General features: G+C 63.5%; 1 protein-coding gene across 4 annotated transcripts in view; it reads right to left on the bottom strand.

Annotated features, from left to right (window-relative positions):
• Nucleotides 1-360: 360 nt before the first annotated feature.
• KIF21B (kinesin family member 21B) overlaps nt 361-26,655 on the bottom strand; it is a 41,385-nt gene continuing 15,090 nt past the window's right edge. The window contains exons 4-36 of one of the 4 annotated variants that reach the window (XM_086343107.1): nt 26,265-26,414; nt 26,033-26,167; nt 25,614-25,781; nt 25,264-25,379; nt 24,628-24,823; nt 23,238-23,427; nt 22,721-22,784; nt 22,447-22,647; nt 22,041-22,122; nt 21,632-21,749; nt 20,738-20,929; nt 19,114-19,313; nt 16,332-16,439; nt 15,830-15,898; nt 15,258-15,490; nt 14,982-15,129; nt 14,707-14,901; nt 14,522-14,623; nt 11,529-11,694; nt 11,299-11,350; nt 11,088-11,145; nt 10,206-10,411; nt 10,056-10,130; nt 8,412-8,525; nt 6,293-6,331; nt 4,608-4,744; nt 3,853-4,033; nt 3,588-3,752; nt 3,299-3,416; nt 2,561-2,731; nt 1,951-2,150; nt 1,332-1,534; nt 361-945 (exon numbers count right to left, since the gene is read on the bottom strand). In XM_086343107.1, the coding sequence (XP_086199233.1) occupies nt 1,435-1,534; nt 1,951-2,150; nt 2,561-2,731; nt 3,299-3,416; nt 3,588-3,752; nt 3,853-4,033; nt 4,608-4,744; nt 6,293-6,331; nt 8,412-8,525; nt 10,056-10,130; nt 10,206-10,411; nt 11,088-11,145; nt 11,299-11,350; nt 11,529-11,694; nt 14,522-14,623; nt 14,707-14,901; nt 14,982-15,129; nt 15,258-15,490; nt 15,830-15,898; nt 16,332-16,439; nt 19,114-19,313; nt 20,738-20,929; nt 21,632-21,749; nt 22,041-22,122; nt 22,447-22,647; nt 22,721-22,784; nt 23,238-23,427; nt 24,628-24,823; nt 25,264-25,379; nt 25,614-25,781; nt 26,033-26,167; nt 26,265-26,414 (4,449 nt within the window). In that variant the 3' untranslated portion in view covers nt 361-945; nt 1,332-1,434. The remainder of the gene's footprint in view (nt 946-1,331; nt 1,535-1,950; nt 2,151-2,560; nt 2,732-3,298; nt 3,417-3,587; nt 3,753-3,852; nt 4,034-4,607; nt 4,745-6,292; nt 6,332-8,411; nt 8,526-10,055; nt 10,131-10,205; nt 10,412-11,087; nt 11,146-11,298; nt 11,351-11,528; nt 11,695-14,521; nt 14,624-14,706; nt 14,902-14,981; nt 15,130-15,257; nt 15,491-15,829; nt 15,899-16,331; nt 16,440-19,113; nt 19,314-20,737; nt 20,930-21,631; nt 21,750-22,040; nt 22,123-22,446; nt 22,648-22,720; nt 22,785-23,237; nt 23,428-24,627; nt 24,824-25,263; nt 25,380-25,613; nt 25,782-26,032; nt 26,168-26,264; nt 26,415-26,655) is intronic. The other 3 variants (XM_086343109.1, XM_086343108.1, XM_086343111.1) reach the window with 3 other exon arrangements.

The raw sequence follows: 26,655 nt of genomic DNA, 5'->3' as shown, positions 1-26,655 counted from the left end.
GCTTCTGTGTGGCCTGCGTGGGGCTTGGGGAGTGGGGGCTGGGGGCGGGAGGCCCCATGGGCGAGGAGACCCCTGTGGGCGCGGCTGGTGTAAGGCTGCACGGGTGGGCGCCGGGCCCCACGGAGGAAGGCACGGAGGCGCCCAGTGGCTGGGGGAGGGGTCCCGAGAGCAGCCCCCCGCTGAGGTGAGGCCAGGCCCGGGCTGCAGAGCCCCTGGGGCACCGCCCTGCTCTGCAGAGCACGCAGAGATTCCACCCGACAGCTGCGGGAATGAACATGTGGGGAGGAACTTCAAGTCAGTTTTCCAGGAGGCAACAGCAAAAGTAAAAATAAAAAAACAACATAAATAACCGAAGCATTCTGACAGTCTCCCCAAAGGAATCTTTCCAGCAGCTCCACTGAGACTGTCAGAAAGGGACCCAAGGAATCGCGGGGTCTAAGGGGAGCGGCCCCTGGTGGCCGAGGGCAGAGGTCAGCTGCAGGGCTAGCTGCCCGCACCTGGTTTGCACGGTTACCTGAGGGCTGTCTTTCTGGGCTCAGAGGCAGGTGCAGTGGCTGGGCCAGGGGGCGGAGGGGAGGCCTGGTCGGCGGGGTTCGCCTCACCGCTCCGACAGGAGTCCCCTGGGCCAAAGGCTGGAAGAAGAGGGTGGCCAGCTGGGCAACAGAATTCGGGGCCAGGAGGAGGGAGAAATAGGGGGAATCGCCCTTTGGCTTCACAGCTTGATTTCCTCCCCGACTGCCCATGCCCAAGAGGTGGTGGATTCGGGGGACAGTATCTCGTGGGAAGGCTGGGGGTGGGGGCAGGAAGGGCCACGCCCATCGGCCACACCCTCTGTCCCCTCCTGTGTCCAGGCCGCTGGGCCAAGGGGTAGGCGTCCTCTGACCTCACTGCTAGTGGGGGCCGCTGGGCAGGCGCCGGGCACTCCAGAACTTCACGGTCAGGTCACTGGGTAGAGTGAGAGAGGGCAGTCAATTCTTGCTGTGGGCCAGGCCGGCCACCCCCGCATGAAGGACGGGCTGGAGTCCCCACATCTCCAGGTGTGGCCAGGACCCAGGGCCAGGTGTCACCCAGGGCAAAGGTGGCTGCGGGGGGGTAGGAGGTGGGCGCTGGGCAGGGAGAGGGGCCTGTGGCCATCGAAGCCCAACGGGAGGCTCTCCTGTTGCTATTGTGATCTGTCCTGTCTGGGCCTGAAGGCCCCCCTCTGCTCTCTGCCACCTGGCACCCCTCTCCTGGGGGTCTGTGCCCCGTCCATGCTCGGAAGGAAGGAAGGGGGGCGGGTGTGGCAATCTCGGGCAGGCAGGGTATGGGGCTAGAGAAAACCAATCTCATACCGTTAAGAAGCAGCTCAGATCGAAGTGGAGAAAGAGGAGAGAGGAGAGAGGGGAGGGTGAGAGAGGAGATGAGGGAGGGGGAGACGGGGGGAGGGGAGTGGGGTCAGGGCATGGTGGTGGCGCGGCCCTTTATGGCCAGGACTCGGCGCGGGAGGCAGGGGGTGAGTCCAGGGACGTAATTCCACAACTTTACCCGGCAGTCACTGTCGGGCAGGAAGGGGGAGGCGGAGAGAAGAGACAGGTCGGAACAGGAAGGAGAAAGAAGAGGCCGTCTGAGCGGCTGCCCGTGGGACAGGGCTAGGCATCCCTGGACGGGGTCAGTGCTGGGGCGGGGCTGGGCATCCCTGGATGGGGTCAGTGCTGGGGCGGGGCTGGGCAGCCCTGGATGGGACCAGCGCTGGGGCGGGGGCTGGGTGCTCCAGGGGCTGAGGAACGGGAGGCAAGCGGGTGGTCCTGGCTGGGGCCCAGCACGCCCAGCCCCACCCCTGGGCGGTGCCCTGGGAAGGAAGGCAGGGGGCAGGGTGCTGTGGGGTCTGCACTGGGGGCTGGGCCCACGCCCGCCCGCCTGCCCAGGAGAGGCTGGGAGCAAGAGTGGAGTGCCCCCCTGCCTGGCACCCACCTGGAGGCGGTGAAAATATGCCTGCTGTTGGTACAGATGGCGTTGATGGGGCTGTCGTGGCCTTTGATCTCGCCGATGGGTGTGAAGTTGTCCACGTTCCAGACCTTGACAACGCCCGCACGGCAGGCGCTCAGCAGCATGGGGCGGCCCGGAACGAAGGCCAGGGCGCACACCCAGTCCTTGTGTGCCGTGGGGATTTGCTAGGGAAGGAGCGAGCCGTAAGGGTGGGCAGTGGGGACCCCGTCCCGGGGACGCTGGAGTCCCCTGGTGGGCGGGGGGCAGGCAGCATCGCAGGGCCCAGGAGCCAGGCTCTGCAAGGCCTGGAGATGGGCCCTTCAGCCCCCTTCCCGGGCTCGAACCTGAGGCCCCGCACCACTGAAGAGGCCCCGCACGACCTCAGAAGGGTCGGAGGAAAAGGGGGTAACTGGTCAGACGGGGCTGAGAGCAGATCCTTCCTTAGAGGGCCTGCCTGAGGAGGGTGGGGGGCTCTGGAGAGGGTGCTTGGGGCACCAGGGGAAGAGGGTGCAGACTGAGCAGGCGTGGGGGGCTCTGGCTCTGGGTGCAAGGGCCACAAGCCCTCCCCGGGGCCAGCCTCTCCCTCCCTCAGCACCTGCACGAGCTCCTGGTGCTCCAGGTCCCACTTCTTGACGCCATTGTCCCGGGAGCCACTGAACAGGACGTCCCCCTGGATGGCCAGACACTCGATGCCGTCGTAGTGCGGGGGCTCGAAGTTGTGGGTGGGCCCGATGGTGCCCGTCACGCCCTCGCCCAGCTCGAACATCTGCAGAAGAAGGGCTGGAGGGAGTCCCGGGCCACCCCCCCACACCCGCAGCCACTTCTGCGGGCCAGCTCGAGGTCCCCCAGGCTGGCACTCAGGGTGAAGAGGGGCTCCTGGGGGATGGGGACTGGGGGCAGGGAGACTGACTCAACATGGGTCTGGGGGGTGAGTCTCCTATTAAGGTTTTTTACTTTTTAATAAACAAATGTAGTTCTACTTGCACTTGAAATATTCATCACAAGCCCTCCACCCTGTCTATCTTCTGCTTCTCAGTCTCTGACTTTGAACCAAGGAGCAAAGATCGTCAGTGCTGCCTGTGCTCGTGTGTTCCTCAGGCCGACAGTCACCCTGCTCCCAGCCCTACGGGTTTTCCCACCATTTACAAAATCACGCTGCCATCTCCCTCCTGCACAGACCTTGCTCCCTGGGAGGGACTGTTCAGTATAAAGCCCCAGGAGTCACATTATTTTTCGTTGAGTCCCAAGGCAGTGGAGGGGGAGGCCAAGGTGGGGAGCGCAGGAGAGGGCCCATCCCCCGAACCCAGCTCCAAGGTCAAGGCCGTCTCGGTACCTTAACGTAGTGGTCCTTGGAGCCGGTCACCACCAGGTCACGCTGGCCGGTGGTCTGGGCGGCCGTCAGGCACATCACAGGGCCAATGTGGCCAGTCAGCTTGGCAATAGGCTGGAACCTGCAGGGCGGAGATGCCCAGCTTGGGGGGATGAACCGGGGGGACCCTGGGGTGGGACAGGGGTCGGCTCCGGGTGAACATGCTGGCCAGGGTCCTGGGGGCTGGGGGAACAGTGAGGTCCTGCCGCCCAGGGGTCACCTGCCTGCCTCCCGCCCTCCCCGGGCCCCCCACCTGCTGAGCTCCCAGACGCGGACGGCGTTCCCCGAGGCGGCGTAGAGCATGCTGCCCGCGGGGCTGAGGGCGATCTGGTTGATCTGGTGCTCCCCCTGCCCGCTGGTCACTGTGCGGGTGGACGCGGCCGCGCAGGCGTCCCCCGAGACCACCTGGCCCGAGGATCTGCATGCGAGGGAGAGAGGCAGAGTCGGGGGTGCGCCCGCCGGGCGGGCCGGGCCCTGGCTCCCACCCCAGCCCTGACAGCCTGGCGGGGGGAACTCACGTGAGCGTCCGGACACACTTGGCCGAGTCTCGGATGTCCCACACCTTGATGTAGGAGGCGGACACGGAGAACACGAGCCCCGAGTGTCTGCAGTACTTGATGGAGACCACGTTGTTGGGGTGGCCCTTCAGAGCCGCGATCTCCTGCCCCGTTACCAGGTTCCACATCTTACAGCTGCGATCTAAGGGGAAGTGGGGACTGCCGCGTCACATCCCCACACCCCACAGGGCCGCCAAGGCTCGAGGTGTCCAGGGACTCCCAGAGGAGGCGCTCTGGATCTGGGGGGCCAACGTGGGCTCACGCCTGCTCCTGACAGGGGCCCAGCGGGCACTGCGGAGGAGCCGGGCCTACAGCAAAGCTCGACACATGCCACCCACTGACCAGTGAGCCACCAAGGGCAAGCAAACCTCGGGAAAAACCCTGGGCTCAGCTGCCTCGCCTGGACTCGCAGCTCTCCCTCCTGCCATGCAGGTCTGTGGGTGTAACACAGCTGCTTTCTGCTGGCAGGCAATCTTTTCAAGTGCCGGGGCGGGTGTGGAGGAGGGTGCTGACGTGAATGATGCTGACACACTTCCGGGCATTCCGGAGGCAGGCATGGGTAGAGCCCCCGGGGCCAGCTAGGAGGGGAGGCCCGGGGTGGGGAGCCCTGAGCCCTGACAGGAGCAGGTTCCCATCTCCTTGGCCGCAGTCTCGGGCAGAGGGAGCAGGCAGCTGGGAGACCCTGAGCCCACGGGGCCGGCCTGGGTCCCACCCACCTTTGGAGCCCGTGAAGAGCAGCTCATCCGTGGCATCCACGCAGAGCACAGGCTTGGTATGGCCCTCAGCCATGGAGACACACTGCAGCGGGGCCGTCCTGGCGCCCTTGGCTCCTCCGACCGGGGTGATGATGCCCCTTCCCGGGAGAGAGGGAGAGAGGCGCCCGTCAGCCCGGGGCTGCGGCCAGGCTGAGAGAGGCTCCCGGGTACGGGGCACGCGCAGGGGCTCTGGGGCCCCGGGCACCGGCCCCGGAGTCCGAGAGTCATGAAGGCAAGGGCCTGTGGTGTGGCTTCTCAGTCGCCATGCTGAACACTTCCGGGGAGCCAGACCAGCCGGGCTTGGCCAGGGGTCACAACAGCGGGGCCCTGCCCGCAGGAAGACCCCTCCGACCCTGCCTGATCCAGAACCCGAGGCACAGACACCCCCAGGCCGGAGCTGGGCGGGAGAGGCCCCAGAGCTGGAGGGCTCCTTTGCCACCTCAGTGACCACAGGGAGGGTGGGGGGTGTGCAGACGGGGGGCACACAGGCTGCCCGGCCCTTGCAGAGATGGATGTGTGTGCAGGTGTGCACACACACCTGGTGGGACCAGCGTGATCAGGTCGGTGACTGCCATTCGCACAGCCTGCTCAGCACCATGGGAAGGACGCCCTGGCCCCTCTGTGAGTAGCTACACTGGGCTGAAGCGACCCTGCCTGCCCGCAAGCCGACGGAGGCCTGTCCTGAGTGGGACCGGGGACCTGGCTACACCCCAGCCTCCGGAGGCCCTGAGGAGGAAGAGCTTGTTCTCAGCTGGGGTCTCTGGGAACAGGCCCCCAGCCCAGATGCGTGCACGTCTGAAAGCCTGTCTGTCCTCTCCAAAGAGAGCACCCCCGCAATGGGGACGCTGTGGCCAAGAGCATCCGGCGGGACCCACGTCCTGCCCTGCCTGCAGCTGTGACAAAGCCCCAGGTTCTGCCAGCCCACCCTGAGGACAGCAGTCAACCAGGCCTGGCCTCCCTAGGCGTCACACACACATGAACAGCTCCTCACCCTACCCCAGCTCGCTGCTTCTGTTTTGGCCCAGCTGCGTGGCCAGGGAAGGAACCCCAGGCAGCCAGCTTACAGGAAGACCGCACAGTAAAAGCATAACCCTCCTTCCAGGAGCGAATTCTGGGGGGCGGGTTACAGAAGCATCCCCCCCAGGTGGGAGGTGTAGGGGAGCCTTAGCCCCGGGGAGGGGGGCCCTTTCCCAGCAGGGGCTCAGGCCCACCGGGTCCGGGGACCTGCTCTGCCGTGGGGGGCTGCACAGAGCTGGCTGGGGGACAGTCTCCTGGTATGCCTAGTCCTCGGGCCAGGAGATCTGGGCAGGGGCACTCCTGGCTCAGGGCCAAGGTCACGAGCGAGCCCCTGACCCAGCGGATAAGGTCCGACCCCTCTAGCACCACCAGGCTTTTCTCGGGGGGTCCAGCGCCCCAGGCTCCCGTGCCCGCCCCTGCCACCCAGTGACAAGGCGCCAGCAGCCACGCCCTCCCCGAGCCCTCAGCTCCAGCCTGGCACAGTCAGAGGCCACGAAGCACCCAAGAAGGAGGAGCCGGGGTAAGAAGGCAGGAGGGGGTCTGGGGGAGTCACGGAGGGGAGGGGCCGCATGCTGAGGCCAGGGTGTTGGGGGTGGATAAGAGGGAGCAGTGAGCCATTCTGTGTGTACCTCAGGACCTCCGACAAAGAGGAGTCGCTGTCATCAGACCTGGGGGCAGAAAATTAGCTGGATTAGGGGGGAGGGGACACACACGAGGGAGCGAGCGGCAGCAGCGTGGGGCGGTCAGAGCGGTTATTCTCCAGGGGAGCGGGAGGAGAGGAGGGGGGCTGCTGAGGGCAGCGGGGAGGGGGCCGGCCTGGCGGCCGGGGGTGCCCCAGCTAACAGGGTGGGGGTGGGGAGGGGCCTTGGGGAGACAGGCCTCGCTGGTCCCAGGCTCTTGGCTGCCTCACAAGCTGGGGACCCCTTGCTCCCCGGAGCAACGTGGTGACTGCTCTCACCCTGCCCAGGAGCTGCCCTCTCCCAGCAGGGACCTGCTGACCCCCAAACCCGCTGTCCCCGGGAGCCTGGACAGTGCTCGGGAGCTGGCTCTGTACACATGTGGGCCCGACACCAGGCCCACCAGGCAGGACAGGACAGGCTGGGATGCCAGACCTACCCAGAGCTGCTGAAAAGGACCTGTGACTGTCAAGGTGTGGGGCTTCCTGCCCTGGATGATGTGGAGGTGTCTGGCTGGTGGGGGGGCACCCCGGCTGGTGGGGGGGCACCCTGGATGGTATGTGCGGCTCCCTGACTCGTGTGGGGGTGCCCTGGCTATTATGTGGGGGGCGCACTGGCTGATGTGGGGGCACCTTGGCTGGTGTGGGGTCACCCAAGCTGGTATGTGGGGTTACCCTGGATGGAATGTGGGGGGCACCTCACTGGCAGGGGCACCCTGGCTGGTATGTGTAGCTCCCTGACTCATGTAGGGGTGCCTTGGCTGTTATGTGAGGTCAAACTGACTGGTGTGGGTGGCACCCTGGTTGGTGTGGGTGGCACTCTGCTGGGTGTGAGGGTGCCCTGGCTGGCACAGGGGCATCCTGGTTGGTGTGTGCAGTTCCCTGGTTTTTGTGGTGGGGGGGTGCCCTGGCTGTTACGGCAGGGAGACACCCTGTCTGGTATGTGGGGGGCACCCTGGCTGGCGTGCTGGTGCCTTCCTTCCACAAGGGGAGACAAAATGGGTCAGGAGAGGAGCAGTATTTTGACCCAGGAAGGGGCATTTCTGTGGGGAGGCGTGGATGCAGGCAAGGACTACACTTGATAGCCTGGGCTCCCCTAGAGGACAGCAGCCCCCCCTCCACCATCTAAGAGGACAGAGAAGCCAAGAGGAGACCACTGGGGCTGCAGAGTTTGGGGGTTCCTTGGAGTATTGAGGGCATAGAGGAGAGCATGGGAGGTCCAGGCCTCCCCCTTCCCCAAGGCAGATCCCCACGTGTCAAGATAACCCTCTTTATAATACAGGGAAGACGGTCCTCACGGCTGGTTCACAGCTCAGTGGAGTCGCGAGTGTGCAAGCAGGGTGCAGCTTAGGGGCCATCACACTGGGAGGTGAGCATCCAGCAGGGGTGGTCAGCGGCGGGCGCTGACCCCTCCGTGTGACCATAACAGGGTCTCCTTCTGTGGGGACAGTCCCCAAGGGGCCCGAGCATGAGCGGTGGGGAGGGGGCACGACTGAAGCTGGGGGAAGGAGCCTCAGAAGAATTGGAGGCACAAGGGACAGGCGAGCAGTTCTGAGGAGGCCCCCGGGGTGCACGGCCACAGCCCCATGGCCTCCTTCCTGCCTTCTCCCGCGGCCCCCGAACACTCGGGGACGGGAGGGGCCCACGCTCAGCACGGAGTGAGACCAGCACGGTGTGTGCAGGGTCTCCTGCTCCCCGCACGCCCGTGGGAGGGCCTACCTGCAGAGCCCTGGCCTGGCCCCCGCCCCGCCCCGCCTCCTCGCCCCGCCCACAGACTCCTCGCCCCGCCCCCCCGCCCACAGACTCCTCGCCCCGCCCCCCCGCCCCCAGACTCCTCGCCCCGCCCCACCCCATCACCCCGCCCCGCCCCCAGACTCCTCGCCCCGCCCCACCCCATCACCCCGCCCCGCCCCCAGACTCCTCGCCCCGCCCCGGCCCCGCCTCGCCCTCAGAATCTTCCCCTCGCCCCACCACCAGACTCCTCGCTCTGCCCCCGGCTCCGCCTCCACCCCACCGCAGACTCCTCACCCCTACCCCGCCCCTCCGACTCCTCTCCCCGCCCCCGCCCTTACTTGTCCAACGCGGACCCTTGGCTCTGGTTACTGGTGAGACGAGAGAAGACATTTCGGTCGTTGCGGGGCCGGGTGGGAGGGGACGAGGGGGGCGTGAACCCCACGTCTGTGGACCTGGCAGGCGAGTAGGACAGAGTACCGCCGTCAGGACCCGCACCGTCGCCCGTGGGCCACCTGCCCCACCTTCCACCTGGTGGCCACCTGGTTCCGAGTCTGGGAATCCCTTGCTTATCACGGCGCGTGTGTCAGCCCCGAACAAGATCTGCGGGCCTCCCCCATCATTTGCAGACACGAGGCCCCAAGCGCACACGTCCCCAGCTGCGGTCAGAAGAGGCGGCCCTGCCCTTCTCACCCTGCACACAAGTGTCCTTTCCAGTCTATGTCGTGTCATGCTTCTCATATTTCTGTGCTCTTGCTGGTGATGTCACTGATTAAAATGGCCCCAGAGCTGCTGCAGGGCAGTCTGGTGTGCGGAGTTCAAGGAAGCTGGGGCGTGATTGATGGAGAAAGCCCGTTAGATGAGCTTTCCTTCAGGCCTGAGCTCTATAGAGGGCTGCTGGCCCCGAGTTCAGGGCTAATGAAAGTTTAGTTGCTCAGTCATGTCCGATTCTTTGCGACCTCATGGACTGTAGCCTACCAGGCGCCTCTGTCCACAGGGATTTTGCAGGCTAGAGTACTGGAGTGGATTGCCATTGCCTTCTCCAGAGGATCTTCCTGACCCAGGGAAAATGAGTCAGTGGTATATATTAGATAAAGTGTCTTTCAGCAGAAACCCATGCTGGGGTGATGGAAACGCTGTGGCCTGATGCCCTCAAGTACTCCGCCCTATACTTTGCAGGAACAACCGCTCGGGAATCACTAAGTCGGGTTCACAGTGAGGTGACGATACAACACCCAAGACCTCTCTCTTCGGAAGGTGGTCAAGTGCGGCCCATCCTCCCTCCCTCTGGAGAGTCCAGCCTGCACCCCACCACCCAACCCCACGGCGGCTCCAGTGTGTTGACTCTGTCACGGGGGCGGGATGGTTTCTGGGGTCCCCCAGGTGCACGGATGTCCTGCAGCTCCTCCCACCAAAGACCACGGGGTAGAGGGCGCAGAGTGGGGGCTGGACCAGACAGAGGGACCGGAGCACGTCTTCCTCCCCTCAAGGCAGGTGCACGAGGTCACCCTGCCCTCCACTGCTTCACAAGTGACCGCGGAGGCCGCCAACCATCTCAGAGAATTAGGACGGCCCAGAGAGGCCTCCAAGCAACCTGCAGAAGCCCTGGGGGCCCCAGGAGTGGCTGAGCAGTTGGGGATCCTACACTGTCCTGTGCCCCTTCCCCTTCCTGGACTCTCCTTATTCTCTCACACTCCCCCCACAGGACAAGACCTCTGAGGCCCCCCAAGGACCCATGGCCCTGAGAGGGGCTAAGGCATACTGGTCCCGTGACCAGTCCAGGCTCCTGTGAAGCCGTCCACACCGAGCTCACAGCAGTCGGCAGTTTTTAGCCTTGGCCTTGGCCACCACCTCAGGCGCTCACGGAGATTGTTTCCTGAGCTGCAGCCGACAAAGCGGGGAAGGGGCCACGGTGTCGGCGGGGTGCGGACGAAAGTGTGTATGACAGGACTGGACCCTGCTGCAGGGTGGGAGCATGCCCTCACCTCATGGGCTGCCCACGGTCGTAGGACTTCCTCCGGGTCAGAGGGGACGTCTCCGCACCGCGAGACTGTCGGGGGCTGGAACACAGGGCCCAGTGAGGCCCGAAGCCACCTCCCAGCACCCCCTGCCCCCACCGCTCGCTTCCTCCTTACAAAGTACTCCCTCTGGTGGGCAGGCTGATGGTCCGCGAGACCTTGTCCCGGTAGTAGGGGTCTCGAACCGAGAAGCCCACGCCATCCTCTTTGATCTCCACAAGGGAGGCCAGGGACTTGGTGATGTTCTTGGTGGAGACGTCCAGCGGGGGGCCCAGGCACTCAGCTGACACAGCCTTCATCTGGGCGGACAGCTTGGGCTCGCCCTGTGACAGGAAGGGTTGGGTGGACCCACCTGCCCGGACATGATGGTGCAGGAGTGGGAGGAGGGGGAATTCCACAGGGCAGAAGTTGTTGCCAGCCAGAGGCAGAGGAGTGGACAGAAGGGCCCGGCAGACTTCACCCAGGCACGTCTCCCGGGGTGTCTGGAGAAGCCGAACTAACAGGACCGCCCTTCCTGCCCTAGACTTTGCAAGCAGAACTGCCCAGGTGGACCAGTGTCCCCGGCTCTTCGGTGCACCCAGAGGCTGCACTCACATCTCTGTTCCCGGGTCCCAGCGCTCTGCCTTCCCTCTCTAACGCATCCCGCTGGGGGTTCAGTCTAGCCTAGAAACTATTCCCTGACTTCAGACCTGCGTGCACAGTGAGTGGACATCTGGGGCGAGGCTCTGATCAGAGCTGGAGGCAGTCTGGTGAGGAAGAGGGGGATTTCTGAAGGTGGGGCCTTGGGCTGTGGTGACGTCACTCCACCCGCTTTAGAAGGAAGGGGCTGTCACAAACCCAGGCACCCCCCCCCGCCCCCTGTTCCAGCTGAGACTCTTCTTGGCTCCCATACCCCAACTGGAGACAGTATTGGGTGGGGGCTGGGGGTGGGGGCCGTGCCACAGGAAGGCGGGGACCAGGCTGTGGGGAGCAGCCTGTCCACCTGCCAGTGGGGCTCACCTTGAACTTGAAGTCATCGTGGCTGGTGGAGCCTTTCATGGTGAACGACTGGGAGAAGCTAAGGAAGAAGCCGATGAGGGTCAGGGTGCTGACAGCTGGGATTCTGGCTCCTGGGGACTTAGACTCGTCAGCCCAGAGCTCAGCTCAGCTCAGCCAACACAGAGCTCGGCCCAGCCCGGGGCACGTGCTCCCTTCTGACTTGGAAACTCACCTCCCCTCAGAGAACTCGGACACCTCCTCGTCCGTGCTGGCGTAGCCATTCTCTGTGGGGGAGGAGGGAGCCAGGGGTGAGACCCCAACCAAAGGAGTGCGGGGAGGGTGGCCTCCCTCCCACTGTTACTCGGGGGTCAGACTGGGGCTTCTGGGGAGCTGGGGAAGTGAGGGTCTCCGGGGTGGGAGGGAGGGAGCCCCGGGTGTCTGGTGGTCCTGGGGGGCCCGTACCCTGCTGCACGTTGTGGATGAGGGCCTGCAGCTCAGGGTGGGCCTCGGCCTTCTCCCGCAGGGCGTCCAGGAGCACGTGGTTCTGGGAGGAGCCCGCTATGTCTGTCTGCCGCAGCCGCCCCTCCAGCAGCCGGATCTGTGCCTCCTTCTGTGCCACCTGCAGCCCCTGAGGGTGGGCAGAGAGGCCTGGGGTCACCCTTCCCAGCCTGGGGCCATGGGGACCCCCATCACTGCCCTCCCAGCATCTGCACCTTACGAGAGCCCCGAGGGCTCCCAGCTCTCACCCTGCACCCGTCACAGGCCCAAGACGCACCCCGGACCCTTGGCTTCCCCCACATCCACGCTGGGGGCACGCTCCCTGTGTGGCCTGTAGAGTGTCCCCAGACGCAAACGCAGACGTAGCTCCAGGACCTCAGAAGGGGACTCGTTTGGAAATGAGGGGCTTTAAGAGATGACAGGGCTTCCCAGGTGGCGCTAGTGGGAAAGGACCAGCCTGCCAGTGCAGGAGGTATAAAAGACACAGGTTCGATCCCTAAGATCCCAGGAGGAGGGCATGGCTACCCACTCCAGTACTCTTGCGGGGAGAATCCCACGGCAGAGGAGCCTGGCCGACACGACTGAAGCGACTTAGCACACGAGCACAAAAGAGACGGTTACGTTAAAATGAAGTCCCTGCAGGGCCCTAATCCCCACGACTGGTATCCTCATAGGAGATCAGGACACAGACACACAGAGGGGCGACCACAGGAGGGGGAAGGCAATGCCTGCAAGCCATGGAGACAGGCCCCGAGGAAGCCAGCCCCGCCCGCACCTCATCTCTGGCCTCCAGCCACCAGGACTGGGAGGGATGAAGGTGTGCATTTAGGCCCCCGACCATGATGCTGGTCACAACAGCCCAGCAGAGGAACACCCTCCCGAGAGCAGAGCTGAGAGAGCTCCCTAGGGGCAGGGAGGGTGGAGGAGGGCAGCCTCTTGCCCTGTCTGGAGGTGCCCCGCAGGCACAGCCCCAGGGGAAGGAAGCCACCCCACAGCCTGGGCCCTGTTGGAGCGGGCATGGGCGCTGAGACACACCTGCTGTTCCAGCACCAATCCCACCCCTGGGAGGAGCATGTCCATCTGTCTGCTCCTGCTGCCCCGCCACACACACACAGACACGGACACACATGGACAAACAGAGACAGACACACAGACACAGACACACACACAGAGACACACACACACAGAGACACACACAAAATGACACACACACAGACACAGACATGCACACAGACACACAGACACACACACATAGAGACACATACACACAGACACACAGAGACACATACACAGACACACAGACACAGACACACACACAGACACACACATACACATAGACACGGACACACACAGACACACACAGACACATACACAGACACATAGACACACACACAGACATGGACACAGACAGACACACACACACAGAGACACACACACAGACATGGACACAGACAGACACACAGAGACATACACACAGACACACAGACATGGACAAAGACACACACACAGACACAGACATGCACACAGACACAGAGACACACACACAGACACACACATAGACACATAGACACGGATACACACAGACACACAGAGACACACACACAGACACACAGACACGGACACAGACACACACACACAGACACACACACAGACATAGACATGGACACAGACACACAGACACACACACACAGAGACACACACACACACACACACACAGAGACACACACACACAGACACACAGAGACACAGAGACACACACATAGACACAGACATGGACACAGACACACACACAGACACAGACACACAGAGACACACACAAAATGACACACACACGGACATGGACACACAGAGACACACACACAGACACACACATACACATAGACACGGACACACACAGACACACAGAGACACACATAGGCAGACACACACATGGACACACAGACACAGACACACATACAGAGAGACATGGACACACACAGACAAACAGAGAGAGACACACAGACACACACAAAGACACAGACATGGACACAGACACAGAGACACACACAGACACACACATACACAGAGACACAGACACACAGACACACAGAGACACAGACACAGACAAACACACGGACACACACACTGAGAGACACACACAGGCAGACACACACACATACACACAGACACACACAGACACAGACACTGACATGGACACACACACACACACATGGACACAGACAGACACACACACAGACACGGACACACACAAACACACACACAGATATGCACATACAAAGACATACACACAGACACGCGCGCACACACAGACACACAGAGACACACACACACGCACAGACATGGACACAGACAGACACACAGAGACATACACACAGACACACACAGAGACACACACACACACAGACACAGACACACACACCCACAGACACGGACACAGACACACAGAGAGACACACACAGACACACACACACAGATACACACAGACACACACAGGCAGACACACACACAGATACACACAGACACGGACACAGACACACAGAGACACAGAGACACACACACAGAGACACATAGACACACACACACATACACGGACACAGACACAGACACACAGAGAGACACACACAGAGACACCCAGACACACACCGAGACACACACACACAGACACACACACAGACACACAGATACACATAGACACACACACACAGATACGCAGACACACAGACAGACATACACACACAAGCTGCTGTCTCCCCCTCCATAGTCTCAGGCCCTGCTGTGTGCGGCGACCACACCAAGCCCCTGGCCACATTGCCTCATTAAAGCTGCACGGCCAGCCATCACCCCCACTTTTCAGCGTCCCCTCGTGAGTGACGCAGCTGGGCAGCCAGCCGTGAGCGTTCCAGCCCAGGGCAGGCTCCGCAGGCGCCCGTCCACCTGGAGGCCAGCGGCCCGCCCACCTTATCAATGGACGCCTTGAGGAAGTTGTCCAGCAGGAGGCGGGCTTCAGCCAGGGAGCAGGAGCTGATGACCACCGACGTGTCCGTGGAGTCCAGCTCCTCCTGGGTGGGGAGGCAGAGGGCACGTCACCCGACTGTTCTGCTGCCCCACCCATGCCCGTGCGGCCCGCCCGGCCCCCAGGCACCTTGGTCTCCTCTAGCTGCACGATGGTGGCCTGGCAGTCGCCAATGCTGTCGTTGATGTAGTCGATGTTCGCCGCCAGCACCTCGATCTCCTCCGCCAGCTCCTGCAGCCCCTTCTCCTCCTCAGGGCTCTCGGCCTGCAGCCGCTCCCGCTTCCTGCGCAGTGCCTCCTGCATGAGGGAAAGCTCCTCCCTTTTCTGGGGAGGCGGGCGAGGCCTCAGGCTGCTGCCCCCCACGCCCGGGGAGTGGTGGGCAGGGGACGGAGGGGTGGGCCCACCTTGATGAGCCGCTCCATGTCGGCCTCCAGGTTGACAATGGTCATCCTCTGCATGACGATGTCCAGAATCCTCCGCTCCAGTGACTGCCACTTGAGCCTCGCAGCCTTGCTGAAGCTCTGGCTGGCCCCCTTCTTCTGGAACTTCTTTCTGGGGGAGGCACAGGCAGAGGGGCCAGAGTGGACCACTCTTAGCCTCTGCACTGTGCGGAGCCCCTCACCTGGAGCCTCTGAGGCCCCACCCCTGGCCCTCAAAGCTCAGGTGCCCGGCCTCCTCACCTGGCAGGGCGGGCACCAGGCACTGTGGGCGCGGAGTGACTCCCCAGGAAGTGGTTGATCTTGCGGTCCCACTGGCGCACGATGCTGGAGACGGAGCGGGCCCCCGACTCGGCCTCGGACGAGGTGGTGCTGGCCGACACCTCGGCCCCCGAGTCCAGCACGGGTGACTTCGGTCCCACTCGCCCTGCCACCCGCTCAGACATGGGCTTGGCCAGACGCCTCAGTGCAGAAACCTAGGGGTCCAGAGGACAGGGGCCCACTGGGCGGGATGCTCCCAGGCTCACAGAAAGGCCCAGCCTGGGGGTGCTAGGTGGGGAGAATACGGGGGCTGCTCCGTCCTGGCCTGGGTTTGGGACGGAGAAAGGGCCAAGGGGTCTTTGATGTGAAATGAACAAAAAAGAGACTTCTCTTTTTAAAAACTGACATCTCGGGCATCCGGACCGGAACCAGCAGCCTTCTCCCCCCCGCCCCCCTGCCCCGGCTTCAGCACCCCCACGGGGTAACCCAGCGTCAGCACTTGGCAGGGGCGAGAGGGGGGCTGCTCTGGGGGCTGGGCAGGGGCCCGCACTCACCTCCTGAGTCTTCCTCCTCAAGACTATTTCCTGCTGCCTCTTTTGGGACTCTAGAGCTCGGATCTGAAACTGGGGGTGAGAAGCGGGTGGAGCCCTCGCTTAAGCCCTGAGCCGGGTCCGCCCCACCGGCTCTGGAGGGCAGCCTTGTGCAGCCAGAAGTCGCGGGGAAAGGGGACCCGGTCTTTGGAGGGGACGTCTCTCGGCCTCTTCTCCCCACCAGGGCAGGGCGAGGAGCCTGGGGCAGAGGGCTGGGCCCCGCGGGCCTCACTGCAGGCTGGAGGCTGGGGCTGGCGTGCTTGGTTCTGGCTGGCGTGGGGCTCCAGACCCACCTCGGAACCACACGGGAGCAGCCTGGGCGCCCGCAGCCATCCTGCCCTCCCGCATTTGGCCGCGCTTGCCTCCAAGCACCTCCTCACCGCCGAGGACGGCCTGCCGGGGCCCGGGTGGTCAGGAGGGGCGCCAGTGCGCGGGGAGACGGGCTGGGGCCTGGCAGCGCCCTCACCTCCTGCCGCCGCTGCTCCTTCCTGAGCTGTGCGATCTCCCGGGTCCGCTTGGTCTCCACCAGCCGGCGCCGCTGCTGCTCCTCCCGCATCTGCTTCATCAGGGCCACCTGTGTGTGTGTGGGGGGGTACGGCTGTGAGGCCGGGGCAGTGCCTCGGGGCCTGTCCCCACTCTCCACAGAACTTCAAGCCGACCCACCTCCTGGCCAAGCTCCCAAAAGGAACGGCCTTACTGCCAGCCTGGCTGTGCAGGTGTCACCATGCAGCAGGGTCCAGCACGCCCCCATGGCTCTGGTCACGGCCCCTGGTGGCCCCACCTGGAGCCACCGCCAGGGCCCGGCCGGTGTGGGCCCAGCCTGCATGGCCGGAGCCAGGTGATCCTGCCTGGATGGAGCTGAGCTGCTGTGGGGTGAGCTCCCAGGCCAGGCTCACGGTGACCGTAAAAACCAGGAGCATGGATGGAGCCCACACGATACGCCCAGACCCTCGTAATAGTCATATGAGAATACCAGGAGCATGGATGGAGCCCACACGATACGCCCAGACCCTCGTAATAGTCATATGAGAGAAGCGGTATCGCTCCTATTTCATAAGCAGGAAACGAGCCTCAGAGAGACTAAATGACTTAAAGTCAAAATCAGCAATGGGTGGCCAGGCTTGTGGTCCGGGTCATTTTGCTTCAAAATCCAGCTCTTACCACAGCCGTGGGGGTGGTACTACAGTGGGTCAGGGCAGGGCAAGCCCCCAAGCACAGAGTCTGGAGCTGAGTTCCTGGCACAGAGGGCATCGTCAGGGCAACCAGAGGTGACCCGGCATGACGGGGAGCAAGCACCTGGGGCCTGGTGGCACCTCTCCCTCTAGTGCATGGGGTCAGCCCCCTTCCACAAGATGAGGACATGAGAATCGGGCAGGGCGGTCCCTCCGCTACCATTGAAGCCTCAGGCACCCAAGGAACGTCACCAGCCTGCCCCAAGGACAGTCAGGAGAGGACACAGCCCGGCAGGAAGGGAGGCTGGCCGGGAGCTGGTGGCTGTGTTGGGAGGAGCTACAGAGAGGAGGGGGGCCTCCCTGCTGCTGGGCCTGTGGGTCCAGAGTGAATGCTGCCCCAAAGGGCTGGGGTTGGCTACAGCGAGCCAAGCCTTGGCTGGAAGCGGACCTGAGCCCCACACATGGGGGTCCAGCATGCACCCCAACGTGACAGCCCTCTTCTGGGGTCAGAGCCAGAGCCCAAGGCTTCCTGGGGAGGAATGTGTCTTTCAGGACGAAGGCCCATCTGCCCAACTCCGCCTGTGTGGCTGAGCCCCACGGGGGTCATCACAGGGTGGCGGTCTCAGAGCGGCGGGAACACTCCAGGCATGTGACATCAGGACCCGTGGTGGCCCTGCTCTGGGCGTCCCCGCTCCCGAGGGCACCTCCGTGAGCACGGGCGCCCGTCAACTGCAGTGGGAGGGTCCTGGCCTTGGCACCTGTGGCATCTGATCAGAGCCCATGCCTGCAGCCCCGGGTCCTTCTGACGAAACCCTGCACTCCTCCTGGGCACGCCCACTGCGGGAACCGCCCAAGGGTGCTCTTCTCAGCCTCTCCCCCAGGCTCACAAGAACTAAGTGAGCTGAGCAGAGCAGGGGGGTCCCTGCTGAAGGGCCGAACAAGCTGAGAGTGAAGCCGAGGAACACGCAGGGACCCTCTGTCCTTCCCACACGTCGTGGGCATTATTACATTAATATCATTTTTCCAGGTTTCAGAGCCACAGGAGAATCCCCCCTCGTAAAGGTCTACAGTGGCGTCACCTCCCCTGAGATGACGGCCGGCCCGCACTGGCCGGGGCACCTGGAGAGGCTTAGCCAGGGAACCTGCAAGCGGACAGAGAGGAAGCAGGCAGACTTCCCCTGGGAACCGCTCCACGAACTTCAGAGAGTCCCGTAGGGGGACAACGAAGGCCGAGGGCCTCCCTCCTGCCGCCAGAGGGCGCCCGCTGACCAAGTCCGCCGCATCCTCCGCAACCCCGGTCGGCGTCCGCAGGTGGAGGCGGCCCAGACCCAAGGACTCGAGCACTGCGCGTGGACTGGAGATCACCACACTGGTCGGGGCCCCTGGGGGTCCTCGGAGGTCCTGTGCTTTCACCCTGCACAACCTCTAGCTAAGAGGACAAGGTCCAGGAGCAGGACAGTCGAACCAGACAATGCCAAGTGTCAAGATGAGCATCCACGCTGACAGTGGTTATTTTTAACACAGTAAGTGGATTTTTAGGGCTCAGATGGTAAAGAATCTGCTTTCGATGCAGGAGACCTGGGTTCGATCCCGGGGTCGGGAAGATCCCCTGGAGAAGGGAAAGGCTACCCACTCTAGTATCCTTGGCTGGAGAATTCTATGGACTAGAGGAGCCTGGCAGGAGTGGCAAAGAGTCGGACACGACTGAGCAGCTAACACTTTTCTTCACTTTCAAATGGATTTTGAGACTACACTCCGCCTCCCATACCCTCAGCCCGCCCCTTTTGGCCTTCTTCCTTTCGGCCCGGCCCACAAGTCCCGCCCCCAGCCCCACCCTGGCCCCGCATTGACCCCCTCCCCGTCCCCTACCTTGGCCTTCGACATCTCGGCCCCGCCCACAACCCACCTTGGCCCCGCCCCATTTGGCCCTCTTCATCTCGGCCCCGCCCCACCTTGGTCCTCTGCATCTTGGCCCTGCCCCCAGCCCCATCTTAGCCCTCAGTTCCCACCTAGGCTGTCTTCATCTTGATCCCACCCTGGCCCCGCATTGGCCCCACCCCCGGCCCCGGCCCCCACCTTGGCCTTCTTCATCTCAGCCACCTCGGCCTGCAGCTTCTTGAGCTCCCTCTCGTAGCGAGACTGGTTCTTGAGCAGCCGCGCGTGCTCCTTCTGCGCGGCCTGTAGCTTCTGCAGGTCCCGGTTCATCTCCCGCAGCCTCTTCTCGTAGTCCGCCTTGATCTTGTTAGCCTTCTCCTCTGTGTAGCACTCCATGGTACCTGCGTGCAGTAGGGCAGCGTTGGCGCAGGTCTCCGGGCCCCAGTGCCCTGAGCTCGAACCGGGCCGGGGGGAGGTCTCACTGCGTGATGCGGGTGAGTCACACCCTCCTCAGCCTGTTCCCTCTAGTGAACAAGGAGGGGCTCCATTAGGAGACACCCAAGGACATTCTAGGAACCTTAAAGAAGTGATTCATCCTGAGATCTCTGAGCCCATGCTCGCCAGCTTCCTTTGAGGGGCCTGAGGACCAGGTCCGCTGGCTCGCTTCTGACCCATGATTGGAGGAGAGGGCTGGACCAGTGGGGAGGGGAAGTGTTAGTAAGAGAAGACAGAGTGACAGGGGCTCTGGCAGAAGAAAAAAGCCTCTCCACTCTTGACCTGATCTGCCAACAGACATGGCAGATTAACAAGTGCAAACCCACCCCTTCACCCAGCAGTCTTCCTCATCTCAGTATCTAACATCGTACTGGAGACATCCTTGGCTCCCCTCTCGTAATCTCCCACCAATCAACCAACAAAGGCCTTTGTCTGCATCCTCAAAATGTATCCAGAATCTGACGGCTTCTCACTACCTCCTGCCCGCACCATCGCGCACCAGGACCTTTATAACAGTTGCCTAGCAGGTCTCAAGTTTCCACTCGCGTTTCCCTGCACAGCAGCTGGAGCGATCTCGTCAGAGTGCTTTCAAAATTTACATCACGTGTCTCAAAGCCCCAGCTTCCCACGTCCCTCAGAGAAGAAGGCAGAAGTCCTTAAAATGACTGGCACATCTGGCCATTTCTCTCTGGCCTCCTCTGCTGCTACCGTGCCCTCCCACCATGCCCAGTCATCGGGGCGCCCCAGGGCCTCTTCATCTTCTGCTCCTTCTGCCTGCAATGCTCTTCCCCTCCCTCGTTCTCAGACTCCCGCTTCTCAGCGAGTCTTCCACGACCACCCTTTCCAACACGTCCACCCCCTCCCCAGCACGCCCTGCCTCCTTCCCTGCTGCTTTCTCCAATGGCACTTGTCACCCCGACATGCTATAGAATCCGCCACTTCCTGCCGTCTGCCTCTCCCCACTAGAGCGCTCGGTGCAACAACTCTGGCGCCTAGAACAACGGCCACTCTGCAAGACTGTTCCACGGATGTGTGCTGAGTAGTGAATGTGTGAGTGAGTGAGTGAGTGAATAGTAACAGGATGAACGGGCTGAGAGTGATGTACAGAAGACACATTGTGAGAAGTAGCTTTGTAAACGGAACCAAAGGAAACATCCTAGGAGAGAATTCAGGAAAAGACTGAGGGGTGTCACCTTCCTGTGCCTGGAGATAGAAAGGATTCTAATATGTATGGTGGGGCGGGGCCTCATGGTAAGTGGGGCGGGGCCTCGCGGTGGGTTGGGCGGGGCTCGTGATGGGTGGGGCCTCGCAGGGCAGGGCGGGGCCTCACTGAGGTTCTGCAGCACGCGGTCGCGCTCCAGCTGTGTGTCCCGGATCTTGTTCTGCAGCAGGATCAGCTTCTCCTCGTACTGGTGCTTCAGAGTCTGCAGCCGCCGCTGGCTGTTCTCCAGCTCATCAATCAACTTCTGCTTGATTTCGATCTCGCACGTTAGGTCGGCCAGATCCACCTGATAGTTCACCTCTGTGGGTGCAGAGACACGCTGGCTGAGGTGCTGGGGGCCCGGGTCGAGGGGATGGGGACAGGGCCTTCCTCTGGCCAGCCGTGACCACTAAGTGACCAGCGGCGAGGGGAACTGACTCACCCCACGGTGGGCAGGGGCTGCCTGGTGGGGACACCCTGGAAGAGCAGCCCAGAAGTGCAGGGCTGGGCCCAGGACCAGGGGGCGCCAGGCGTCTCACCCGCCCCTGCTGAGCCCCAGAAGCTGATGCCCACCCGCTGCGGACAACCCGGGAGCCAGCGGGGCTGCAGAGGGGAGAGGACACAGAGCAGCTGGCAGGACTTTGGGTCAGAGCTGAGGGACACATGGCCCACTTAGAGGAGTGGGCTTCGGAACAGCCAGGCCTCGGTCCAAGGCCCAGCTCTGCATCCCCCACACCCAGGGGTGGACCACCAACTTTTGTGGGACTGCTCTTCGGTGGTGACCAACGGAGGGGTCCTAACATGTCCATCCAGGGTGGTCATGCGGACAGGGAGGCTGGGCACGTTCATGGGCTTGAGTTCAGCTCAGAGCCCGGCACCAACACGTGCTCAGTAAGTTTCTGCTATGATGGGTTGCACGTCTGAGCTCCCGCCTGGACGTCGGACAGCCACTGCCCCGAGCAGTCTCTCTGGGCCCCCGTGGAAGGCAGCTCTGCCTCGGGTCCCCCGCCCGGGACCACGCACCCTTCTCCTCTGGATCAGAGTCGGAGTCCGCCAGGCTTTCCTCGCTGCCCGAGTCCTCGTCCTCGTCTTCTCGGCCATCTTCCTCCTCACAGCCACTCTCCTCTCGCTCCTCGTCCTCCTGGGCGCCAGGCACCGTCAGGAGGGTGGGGAGTGGGGTGGGCCACGGCAGGGGGGCTCTCTCCCCACCCTCTCTCCTGGGAGAGTGCCACCCGGAGAAGCCTCCCGCTTGCATCACCTAACTGCGATGAGGGGCTGAGGGATGGACGTCACTGTGGCAACCAGTCAGATACCAGGAGGCACAGGACCCACTGAAGGCCGACCCGAGCCCTCCCCCACCCTGCACAAGGATGTCTGTGGAGACCCACTTGGGCAGGGACATGGGGGCAGCTTGAGGGGGCGGGTCCCTCACCTCCTCGGCCTCGTTGTCATCGGTCTCCTCGCTGTTCTCCTGTCGGAGTTTTGCCCTCTTTTTGAAGGCCTCTTTCTCTGGGCTGCCCAGGAGTGAAGGAGGGACAGGTTAGGGGGCTAACCTGCCTTGAGTGAGTGCGCAGGGTGAGAGCTGGGGTGGGAAGCGTTTCAGGCACTGGGTGGGATTGGGTCCAGCTCTGCAGGGCTCCATTACTCTTCCCTAGGCCCAGCCCAGAATTAAGCCCGGGTGGGATCCTCCCTCCCCCTCCTCCTCGGGGGGCATCCAGCATTCGGCAGTGGGGGCTTCTGTCCACAGCAGCCTCTCTCGGTGAGTCCCTAGGCCACCTGGGTGCACACGGCCCCTGAGCACGGGGTCCTCGGGCCGCCTGGGGAGAGCTTCCCCTCACCTCTTTCTCCGCTGCCTGATCTCCTTCTTCTTGAGCCGCTCCAGGTCCTGCTTGGCTCGGCGGATGACCTCAGAGGCGTCCTCCATGGAGCTGGCCGGGGCGGCTGGGGACGCGCTCAGGGAGTAGGGGCTCCGGGCCGAGGCCCGTGAGAGGCTGCGGCGCAGGGACTCGTTCATGGCCTCGCTCTCCAGGAGCTTGGTCCTGCGGGGTGGGGGTGGGAGGTGAGCGGCCCTGCCTTCGTCCTGGGCTCCCAAGTGTGCGGGTGTCCACTCACCGCAGCTCCTCGATCTCCCGGATGTAGTTCTGGATCAGAGCACCGATGGCCTCATTGCCGTCTCCTGCGGGGACGCAGGGGGCAGGGACAGTTAAGAAGGTAAGTACAGGGAGGCCCTTTAGCTCCAGGCTGTGGTCTCCTATCAGTGCCCCGAACAGGGCAGAGCACATGCCCTTGTCCAAGGAGGAGTTTCTATCAGAGAGGGGCTTGTCTGTGGGTGCAGAGACCCCGGTGTGCTGGTAACAGCAAGACTGGAAACAAGCAAATGTCCATCAACAGAGGCTGTTACGGTAAATCACTCATCACCACCACATATGGAACACTATGCGGCTTAAGAGAATTAAGTGGGCTTGTGTGTTTAACACAGCATCATGAGAAGTAAAGCATCACGGACAGTACGTGCGATTGCATTTACAGAGAAAGGAAGAGCCGGCTGCCCTGTGAGCCCCACATCCCGGGCTGGTGTGGGGGCAGGGTGTGGGGGCAGGGGCCCGCCCGCCTGGCGCACCTGACTCACCGGCCTTGGCCAGGAGTAGGTTGGCCTCCTGGCTCATGAGCTGGGTGACGCGGTTGTTGATGGCGTCGATGGCCTCCTGCATGGCCTTCACCCGCAGGCGCAGCGCCCCGTTCTCCTTCTGCAGCAGGGCGTTCTCCCGGAACAGGTCACTGTAGCCCTCGGCGCCATCCTCCCCAATCACTCTCTTGCCCTGGGAGCGGCAGGGGGGCAGGAGGGGGGCAGTCAGGGACGGGGTGGGGGGTGGGGGGGTCACGAAGCTCTTCCCCATCACCCCCGCCTCTACCCCCGCAGAGTAGCCCTGCCAGCTCCCCCTGCCAGCTCTCGTCTCCCAGGGCTCAGAAACCTTTCAGGGCCCCCGTGACAACAGAAAGTCCACATTTCATGACCAGCCATTCCAGACCTTCACAATCTCAACCCACCTCCCTCTCCACTGCTCAGCTTCCTGTCTCCACAAACACTAACCCAAGGGCCAAAACCCAGAGCCGGGGTGGGCACGAATGAGGGGGACAGGTGTAAGGCGGCAGGGCGAGGGGCACCGCAGCACACGGAGCTGCACGCAGCCCAGAAGGGGCCGCCCCTGGGCCACTCTGGCCAGCCTGGCGCCACACTGTTAGAGCTTCAACGTTTTAAAGAAAACAGAAATCCCTAATTTTCAGAAAAGTGACAACTACCCCTGCATTCTTTTAAAGCAAAGGGCCAGTCAAACGAAAACCCACTTGTGTGCCAGGTTCGAGCCAGGGGCCACTGCTTGGTGACTTCTGCCTTAGAATGGGATGCTTCCCCAAAGTACCTCATTTCCCTTCTCTGTTCCTTTGCTCGTGGCCTGTTGGCACCTGAGGACGCCTGCCCCATCTCCTTTTGCTGGTATCTCCCTTGTTCCCATAATGAAGGGCTCTCTCCCCTGAGGCCCTCTCTGGCCACCTGAATGAGGGGCCAGCCCTCTCCCCTGCAGCACCCCCAGGTACGCCGGACCACTCGTGTGGTCCCGTCAATTGTCCTCATGGTGCTGTGCTGCAGCCTGAGTCTCCTCTGATCCAACACGGCACATGCGGCAGAATAAAACCCCGCAGAGCACCTGTCTTACACGTGAGACCTGTGCAATCAGGATGTGCACCTCTCTGTCTGACACTGTAAGCCTGAGAGCTCCGACGGTGCTCCGGTCACTCAGTGAGCCTGGCCCTGGCCACCAAGACTGGCAAGCGGAGCGTGAGGCCGAACGGGGAGGGGGCGGGGCCCGGTGGGGGCGGGGCCGGAAGGGCGGGGTTTGGAACTGTAAGGGGCGGGGCCTGGGTGGGAGGGGAGGGGGGCTTTGGAGGGGCGGGGCCCTGGGGGGCGGGGCCTGTGGTTGGGGTGGGGCCTTGGAGGGGTGCAGGGGGCGGGGCCTACTCACCGCCTTGTATTCCATCAGCTCCATCTGTAGGCGCGCGATCTCGGCCCGCAGCGCGCTGATCTGCTGGCTGGTCTTGTCCTGGTTCACCACCACCTTGTTCTTGATGTTGCGGGCCCGGTTGGCGTATTTGAGCGTGTTGAGCGTCTCCATGAAGTCGCGGTCCGAGGGGCTCACGCAGGCGATCATGATGGTCTGGCTGGGGAGTGCGGGGGTGTGGAATGAAGTTCGAGAGCACAGCCGGCCCGGGGGGCATCACTTCAGAGCAGATCCTGCTCCCGGCTGGGGGCCCTAAGGACCTGGGCAGAGCCTGGGGCTGGGGTTCCGCACCACCTGGCCTGGGTCTCCACTTCAACAGTGGTGACCACGGCGAGGCGGCCCCAGGCGGCGGGGGAGGGGGAGGAGGGTTGTGATGCGGCCTCTGCGTCCCCTTCGGCCTCCACCACCTCCTTAGGATACCCCTCCCTGCCGTGCAGACGACGAAGCCGGGTCCGACCGCAGTGGCCGGCAGGCACCTCCAGGCCTGCAGCGCACAGGGCCGGGCGGACCCCTTGTCCGCTGGGCCTTACCGCTCCAACCTGGACACTGGCAGGCCCTGCGCTCCCCCGCCCCCGCCCCTCCCCGGGTGTCGGCGGGTACCTGTTGCCGCCCAGCGAGTCCTGGAGGAGCCGGGTGAGCTTGGAGTCCCGGTAGGGCACGTGCACCACCTTCTTGCTCTGGTCCCCCAGGGCGCTGATCACGTTGCCCAAGGCCAGCTGCGGAGACAGACCGCTGCTCGAGAGGCACCGGGGGAGGACCGAGCCCGGAGGGTGGACCTGGCCCGCTGACCCCAGCAGCCCTCAGGCTCCCCGAGGGTTTAGAGGCAGATGTGAGAGTTGGTGACAGTGGGCAGTCAGGGTCAGGGCAGCGGCCCGCCCCGGCCAGCAGCCGGCCTGAGGCGGGCCTGGGGAGGGTCTGAGGCTGAGCTGTGCTGGCCGCTGCGTGCCTACCAGCCCACAGTTGATGGAGATGCCCTCCTTGGCCCGCTCGCCCGTGGCCCCCGTCCGCTTCAGCCGCTCAGAGCCGGCCAGGTCCACGAAGTGAAACTTGGCAGTGAGTGTCTCGTACTCGCTCGCAGGAGGGGCGCTATCAGGAAGCCCGCTCACGGCCTCGTTCACCTGTGGGGAAGCCAGCCGGCATGGGCCCCTCTGCTCCCAGCCCCTGCCCTCGGGCCCTGGGGGGCAGCGTGGCTGGGGGTGCCTCGCGCACACCGAGCATCAGACTGAGTGCACTGCCTGCTTCTCCCGCACCGAGAGGAAGGCGAGTTTGCAAGTGGCAGGGTGAGCCCGAGCCCGGGTCTGCTGGCCCAGAGCCTGGGCTCCCGCCGCACCACCCTCCCGCCAGCGGGTGTCTGCCCCGGGCTTCTCACCAGGTCGGGCCGGGCGCACATGCGCATTTGACACAGGTGGATGGTGAAGATAGCGTGAGAGCGCGAGCTCTGCACGTTCATCTGGGTGCTGGCCGTGGTGCGGGACAGGGCGCCCTGCTTCAGGCACTGGATCAGCTGCGGAGGGGGCGGACGTCAGGGCCAGTAGCCGCGTGGCCCGGCTCCCCCCACCCTACCCCCCACCCCAGCCCACTGTGGCTCCGCAGGCGCTCACCTCCTCCTGGGAGCTGATGAGGCGGGAGGTAACGCCGGTGGTGTAGATGCTGCCGCTGGCGTCCTCGTGGATCTTGATGTGGGACTTGCGGTGGCGGGCGTCAGGGTCGCGGGCGCTATCGAAGAGGTCGAGGATCTCCTCATTGTAGAGCTGTGCGGGAGGGAGATGGGGCTGGGTGTACGCAAGCATGGCCCGGGGCCCCCCCGCCAGCTCTGCTCTGCAGGCACGGAAACCGGCCCTGGGTGGCTCCCTAGCCACCCTGGTCTTTCCGGGGCTCCGGGTTCTGGGCTCTTTCCCCTGGACAGGGCGGGAGCAGCTAAATCCTGGGCAGAGCCCATGGAGGCAGCAATCAGAGCTCCACCCCGGGGTCTGAGGAACCGGTTGGAACAAG

This window comes from Bos grunniens, chromosome 16, assembly GCF_055505025.1.
Source record: "Bos grunniens cultivar Pamir isolate PY7600 chromosome 16, Bosgru_T2T1.0, whole genome shotgun sequence".
Classification (NCBI taxonomy): Eukaryota; Metazoa; Chordata; class Mammalia; order Artiodactyla; family Bovidae; genus Bos; species Bos grunniens.
This window is presented reverse-complemented; position numbering and strand designations above follow the sequence as displayed.